Genomic DNA, 7972 nt, shown 5'->3' on the forward strand with positions numbered 1-7972 from the left:
ACAATCAACGAACAATACTGTTTTCTACGAGACTCATAAATACTAGCGTCAAAAGTCACTAAGAGTTGAAAGCAAACTTACCAAAGAATTGGCTGTTTTAAAGTTGCTTTGGTGAAAGGACAAACAGCAATAGATTAATTCTGCGGATCTTGTTTACCTTGCATAGTCTAATGTCTGTTTGGCCCCTGTCAGATGGTCTCCATTGAAGTAACCTTTAATTACTTGGACTATCTTCCCTGCTAAGAGCGTTTCTGTTCATCTGGAGTCTATGATCCATACTAGAACGTATATGCTCATGGGGGAGACAGAAGGGGGGGGATATAGAGATAGAGTTAAAGATACATACACACACACACACACACACACACACACACACACACACACACACACACACATATATATATATATATCACTGTATCACTACCTACAGACCAATGTCACACTTTCCAAGGACAGCTGCAGACTTGCTATGATCTCTCCTGGACTCAGCTTCCTTCTCCTTCTCTGGTTATTGTTTTAATCCTCACTGTAGTAAACTGTAGTGTGTCTCCCTCAGGTTGTACCCAGGAGTGTACTGGCTTTGCTGAGTCTGTGGGTCCTCTGGGAAGCTTAACCCTGGAGAAAGTCTTGGAGATGCCCAAACTCAGGAGGGCTCAGAGGACCTGGGAGCAAAGCTCTGCCACAGCAAAAGAACCAGTCCGAGCACACAGCCAGGTCACCTGGTACCAGGTTGAGTTCTGAGGCCTCCCAACCAAAATCTTCTTTAGGCATTCGCTCGTTCATGTGTACTGTAAAGCAAGTGGTATAAAGGACCTCAGAGGACACTTCCTTGTAACCGAGCAGACTAAATATATGGTTTGCACACAAGGCCATCCATGTACTTTCTTTCTTGGCACTTTCACTATTGACAATAAAATGCAGGTCACAGAAGAGAAAATGTTTCCACTCTTCTGATTAACTCGGAGGCACCACGGCCAGGAACATCTGCTGCCTTTGTTTCTGCAGAATTGCTCAGGGCCTTTCAGGAGCCTCTGATCTGCTATTGTGGCTACCACAGCGCTCACTTTGAGGCAAGATCACAGTACAGCAGCTTCTGCCTGGAGCCTGGAAAATCCAGGAGAATATAAATTTTTAAGGGGGAAAAGCCTCATCAATATGCAAGCTTTTGCCTTAATAGTTCCTGAATTATGTATTATGCACATGGATCTATCACTAAACATGCTGCAGGCTTTTGCCTCAGTCCTGGAAGGAAATTTTCCAATGCTTTGTGAAGGAAACCTTTACCTAAAGATTTGGATGATCTCCACTTCAACTCTTTTTTTTTTTTTTTTTTTCCTAAAGACTACTAAATTTTGCATCTTCTAGAAAGCAGAACATATTTAAATCCACTTATAGGCATTTGACTTTGAAGTATTTTTCTGAAAAGAAGAAAAAAATTATCAGAGCCAGAAAATGCCAAGGGGCTAAGCAGGAAACAGTGAGATAAGCAGTAAGTGTAAGAATTCACTCACCAGTCTCTATCTGAGCAATCCCCGCCCTTCTGGGTTTTCTTTCTTGTTATTTGGACAGAACATAGTTAGGCCTGTTTCTCATCATCCTTGAAAGACACACAAGCAAGCAAACAATGAGAAGCTGTATTTATTGCTGCACACTAGTTGAGCCATATGGGTAAATGATCACAGTTCTCTCTCTCTCTCTCTCTCTCTCTCTCTCTCTCCTCCCTCATCTCTCTCCTCTCCTCTCGTCTCTCTCTCTCTCTCTCTCTCTCTCTCTCTCTCTCGTATTTTATTCTATCTTATTTTTTAATATTTTTATATATACATTTATATTATTACACATATATACAAAAAACTACCTATAGCAAAGAGAACCATGACACAATCAAGAATTATATAAATGTTACTTTCTTAGTGTTTTGGCTATTTGCATTTGGCAGCCTTGAAGAAAACATCTTTCCTATCTTGGTGCTTCTAAAATTCTGAATGTAAATCAATCTCCATCACATCTTGTCATTATCAACTTACAACATTTATCTAGACCTAAAAACATCTTAACCCCTAGACAACTAAACTTCATTGTAAAACTAAGCTACCTTGTCTTCAGCTCCATCAGAGACTTGAGAAGGAATAAACTTGATTACCTGAGTATGCCAGGAGTATAGGTTAGTAGCTTTCCAAATGAAAAAGTGTCTTTCTTATTCTGTTTATAGGGATAACAGTCTCGGCCATGTGTTTTATGGACTTCAGCAGGTTTCCTCTGGACACTCAGAACTGTTCTCTCGAGCTGGAAAGCTGTAAGTCTTTCTGCCTGGGGAAGCAAGTCTGCATAGCCATTGGGACACACACTCACACACTCACACGCTCACTCACACACTCACACACTCACAGAGGAGTAGGCATGTGCTTAGCAATCATTGAAGCATCTTATTATATGGTTCCATCTTATCATATTTTCCAATTATATGGTTTGGCTTTTCAGTGTCACACGACCTCTCTTTTTTCCTAATGATGATAACAGATTGTCTTTCAATGAGAAGATTCAAGGGGGAAATGCCCTGGTAATTAAACACTCTGATTTTTCACAGTAGCAATAAAAAGGCAACTCCTTTAGAGGGTGCATTTTCCTAACACTAGCACTGATTTCCTGCATTTGGAAAGTCCACAAATCCGATAGCTGGACAAGTCTCAGTCCTCTATTGAATGTGTACAGGTTCCCCAGAGGAGCCCAGCTTGCAGCACAGACTCTGTAGTTGACAGACAGCCTGTTAAGGGGCCTCTGGCCCAGCTCCCTGTCAATTACTGCTATCCAACATTTTCTTTTGATAAGACATCTTAAAAGTTGACTGCAGATTTTTATTTTTTTATTTTATTTATTTTTGTCATATGACTGAAACTCTGAATCTCAACAGACGCCTCATACACAACTGTTGTTTCCCGCTCTAGTACAAAGACTTTATAACAGAAGAAAAGAAGATTCTTTACAAGCTAAGGCTCATTTTAGAATTTCAATCCAGAGAGGTACAGCTAAAGAAACTGAAAGGCATGGAATAAACCCATGGAGGCAGGGCAGGGGCCTTGTCCTGAGGCCTGGCACAAATTTTATATGAGAATGCACGGAGGAGAATTGTAAACATCACAGAGGGAGAAGTGCCTCCATCTTGCCAGTCTCCATGCTTCAGATTTTAGAGATGAAGGCAGGGATGGTGTTTTGCTTTGTTTCCTTTTTGAAGAAGTATGGGTTTGTTCAGTCTCTTGGAAAGAATATTTATTTATTGATGTATTTATTTATTTGAAAACATCTTTCAATACACAACACACGGATGCCACTGAACCCAGAACTAGGGATACAGAACTGTATAAAACATGGCTACAGGCCTCACCTAACCTCTAAGACAGGAACCGTCTCCATTATTTTAGATGCCTACAGTGAAGAGGACCTAATGCTGTACTGGAAACACGGCAACAAGTCCTTAAACACGGAGGACCACATTTCCCTGTCTCAGTTCTTCATTGAGGAGTTCAGCGCATCTAGTGGATTGGCTTTCTATAGCAGCACAGGTACAGCAGTATGCCCAGACAGTGTTTGGCAACTATTGAGCACCTACTGTTTGTGAAGTAAACATTTTTCTCTCCCCCATCGTGCAAACTCTTCCAACAAGATGCCTTGATTCTACTCTTGGTCCCTCCATTCTATGCTTAGTAGAACATACACAGTGACCTGTACAATAGGGAAAGCACTGCTCAAAGCCCTTTCCAGCCCGGAACCCTTAGGGTCTTTCCATCACATTTAGCACCAAAGCTGGGTTCTCAACTTGGTCTACATCCGGTGTGCTGTTGTGATATCACCCTCACCCCTGCTCCTCCGTCATATTGTCCTCTACTTCCTGCTTTCTTAATCTCAGACACTCTCAACTCATTTCTTCTTCGTGGCTTTGCTCTGCCCCTGCCTAACTCGGAACCCAACTGCCTGCTTTAGGCAGAACTTTGTGAAATATTTCGCCATGTGGTGATATTCCAATTAGGCCTTCTAAACTAAACGTCTTTCCTTATTATTCCTTAACTCCTTTTATCTTTACAGCACTTGCTACTAGCTGAAAAAGATGCCACATTGTCTATTGTCTGTTTCTCTTTGGAAGTAGGCATGGAATTCTATCTTCCTCGTTAACTATTTCTTCCCAGATCCTACGACATGCCTGGGGCATAATAGGTGCTCAATAAAAATCAACTGACACATTTGATTTAACGAGATGCACTGTTGCCCTAAAGAGAAAATCTGTTTAGAATTACAAATACAGTATATACTCTTCACTGCAATTGATAGACTCCTGATTTGGTAACATTTATTCCAGCCAATTTAGAAACTGATTTGGCTGTTAGCTAAAACCAAGAGAAGGCTCTCTCTTTCTGACCTCCCCCACAGCACCCCACCCCAACAGCCCTGACCTCCCCCACAGCACCCCACCCCAACAGCCCTTTCCCACCATCTTGCGAGTTACCAGCACTCTGTGTCATTTTATGCAGATAAAATGTCATTTGTAGTTTAAAGGAGCTGTGCCCAGGCTGCAAAGTGTGGCTGCAGCTGGTTCCTGGGGGTCAGAGCTGCCCTGGCTGGAATCCTTCCCGCCTGCTCAGCCTTGGAGCATGAGAAGCCAATTATCTATTCAGAAGCCTGTGTCTTACGAGTACAACCAAAATTTATATCTCAAAGAAGCTAACTGCATCCCTGGGAGCAGCAGGTCTCTAGCTATTTAGATCAGGGAGGAATGTCTGATTCAGCTTGTTCACTTGCATTCTTTAACATTCAACAGCCAACACTATTAATTTTAATCATGCTCATTGCATTTTCTGATATGCAAATAACACACACTTATGGTCTATGATCATGGATGCATCCCTGGCACGTAGAGGATTCTCAGAATCAAATTGCTGAATAAATGAGTGTGCGGTGGATAATTTGAAAAGAATTTCAAAAGTGATACCAATCACACCTCGTGCAGACAAGCTGATGAGATTCAGTTTTCCACTTCTCTTGCTCCTTTTTCGTATATGAAGCCAGAAGTGTAATGTTTTTAGTCCTTAGTTCAATTAAACCTGTATTTAAATAAATGAATGTCTACAATGATACGTATGTGTTTTAATTTTTTATTATTTCTATGATAAATACGTTTGCATGTGCCTGTGCATTCTAAATTTCTAAGAGGTGATTAGAGATTGGGTAATGTTTCAATTTCATTTCAATATTTTGTTGTCCTAAACTTGTTCAAGTATGTTCAATTTTAACGAGAAGGGGAAAAAATGGGTTCTAATAGTAGAAAAATGCAAGAGCACGGAATTTTGAAAGCTGTGTTCATAGATCAATGAGTAATCATAACCAGATTTAACAAGTTCCTAAGCTTCAGAAAGATGAGTTTAGAAGCTGATTTCAGTTCATGAGCTCTGCCTCAAGTTATCTATAAATGTTTAATGTGGTGCCCTCCTCCTTACAAATATCCATGGCTTCTTCAAAGATGATTGTAAATATATTTCTTTATTCCTATCATCACAACTGCCAACGATAGCTACCATCCTCAAGTTGCTATACAAGACAGATAGAAAACAAACAAACAAACCATGCATTTGGCTCTCATTCAAAAAAGCTAGAAGTCAGAAATGTGGAAACTTATTTTCCACTTTTAGCTGTCTTATTTCTTTTTCTTACAATGCCTTTATTACTACCATTGCCTCTAAACAAACACATGGCCACCCAGTAACATCAACAAGTACGAGAAGGTTTTTCTGTCTTTCGTTCATTTTAATGCTCCTCTACATTGCATACTGTGTTCACAAAAGAAATACCACCTACCCTGTCAAATGTGTTGGGAAATTATTTGTTATCAAAGGGGCAACTGCCTGAGTTCAGACTCTAATCTATCCCTTACCACCAGTGCAACCTTGGAAGAGCTGCTTAATCCAACCCTGGATCTCCTCATCTTCAAGAGGGTTTCCACAACAGTCTCTGCCCCATGGAATTTTTCAAATAAAGTTGATGCATTTAGAGGACTTAGAACAGTGTCTGATCTGGCAGAATATGCTTAAGCAGTATTAGTTAGAAAATATCATCGTCATTTTTGTCAGCATCTTCCTTGTGATGCTTTTAATACAATCTTCAATTAATGCCAGCCCTTTTCTCACAGTCTTCAGTTCTGCTTCTTTCTGCCGATGGAGGCAATGGGAGACAGCCTCTCCTCCCCTTCCTCCCCCTAAATATACATGCCAAAAATTGAGTTCATGTTGCGAAAAGGATGATGACACACACATAAAGGTATGAGGAGTTTATGACTCACGTTATGAGCTTCCTAGAAAGAGCAATCTGGCTGCCAGACAGGTCTGAAAATAGCTGAGAGCGCAGAAAGGAACAACTGTCTTGGAGTTTTATAGTGGCTTGGGGGTAAAGCTAAAGTAGAGTGCATTCCCTTTAATGGAGTAGACACTGGTGCCTTGAAGTTTTCATGAATGCAAAGAGAGGTTTTTGTATTTTTGTATTTGCATAGTTTATCATCATCGTCACCATAATCACCATCATGATTTGTTTTTTAGGTTGTTATCTATGGAGCAGAAAGGGACATAGACGTGGGGCCTGGGAACTCTCAGGTTTTTGGTATTAAAGATAAAGTCAGACTGTATTACACTAACTGGAGTGGTGATTCGATCTTCTTGCAAGGTAGAATGGTGTAGTGGGTTAAAGAACTCTGCTGGCCTACTGGCCACCCACAGTACCGTCCTGCTCTTCCCTTCCTAATCCACAGGATGGCGCAGCATTCTTCCTTCCGGGTTAATCCCTTGCACCAAACCCATCAATCAAATTCCACATAATGCTCCAGAGAATTGTGAGGTAAGGAGAGGTATAGCTTAGTGAGATATACTTACCTAGTATTTCTGAGGCTCTGGGTTCAATCCTTAACATTGCAAAATAATAATAATGATGGCCATTTTTTTTTAAAAAAAGAACTGTCACCTAAATTTATTTCAAGAATTCAATAATGAATAGAAAACTACATGTATCCAACCCTCTATATCTGTTGTTCTCACACCCATGGACTCATCTAATTGTGAGTTGAAAATATTTGTAAACATATTTGTACTGAACATGAGCATAGCTATCTTCCTAAGCAATGCAGTATAACAGCTATTTGCATTGCATTTACATTGTATTAGGCACTACAGATAGATTATTTAAAATATACGAACATATATAAATGAGCTATAAGCAAATAATTCTACTCTGTTTTATATGAACACCTTTACTTCTGTAGATGTTAATATCCAAGGGTTTCTGGGACTAGTCCCTTTAAAATCTGTTGTAATGCCTATACTGTAATTCTTTCCTTAGCAATGACTTTTGTAACTATTCCTCATTTTAACCTTCTAACGATTATGTGAAGCTGTAGGGGTTGGTATGTTATTATTCCACCCTACAGGCGTAATCAAAACTTTAACTGCACACACAGTAATGTGAGTGGCCAATACAAAACAATGACACTTTGTGACCCTTTGACTAAGATCAAATGCAAATACAAGTCAGTGAAGAAACAAAGGCTATTGTGTGTTCTTAACTTTTGAGTGGTTCATAGGATGTGTCATTTATTTCCACTGTTAATGACATTTTTAATGTTGAAGTGTTTATGTTTCGAGGCATAGGCGTCAGCTAACAGTGAGGCTCTTAGAGTCTAGCAAGATGAGAAGTACATAAGCAATTAACTGAGACTCCCAGGCTGGATGTAGAACCTCCCACTTCAATGTGATTGTCCTAGTGCTCAGTGTTGGACCTATCTACCTGTTCCTCCCAACAGGCTTACCACTTGCGTCTTCTAAGAAATTACTACTAAAGGTAATAGAAGAGTTCTCTAGCCTTATGCTTCCTGTGATTCTGCTTTATAATTTGACCTACTATAGTCCCTAGGTTTTTTAATAATTTCATTTCAAATTTTTATTTG

General features: G+C 40.0%; 1 protein-coding gene across 1 annotated transcript in view; it reads left to right on the plus strand.

The window, feature by feature from the left end:
- The window catches only part of Gabrr3 (gamma-aminobutyric acid type A receptor subunit rho3), a 43909-nt gene that overhangs the window by 21943 nt on the left and 13994 nt on the right, over nucleotides 1-7972 (plus strand). The window contains exons 5-6 of the mRNA XM_051150462.1: nucleotides 2219-2293; nucleotides 3417-3557. Of these exons, the coding sequence (XP_051006419.1) occupies nucleotides 2219-2293; nucleotides 3417-3557 (216 nt within the window). The remainder of the gene's footprint in view (nucleotides 1-2218; nucleotides 2294-3416; nucleotides 3558-7972) is intronic.

Source organism: Acomys russatus, chromosome 8 (assembly GCF_903995435.1).
Source record: "Acomys russatus chromosome 8, mAcoRus1.1, whole genome shotgun sequence".
Taxonomy (NCBI): Eukaryota; Metazoa; Chordata; class Mammalia; order Rodentia; family Muridae; genus Acomys; species Acomys russatus.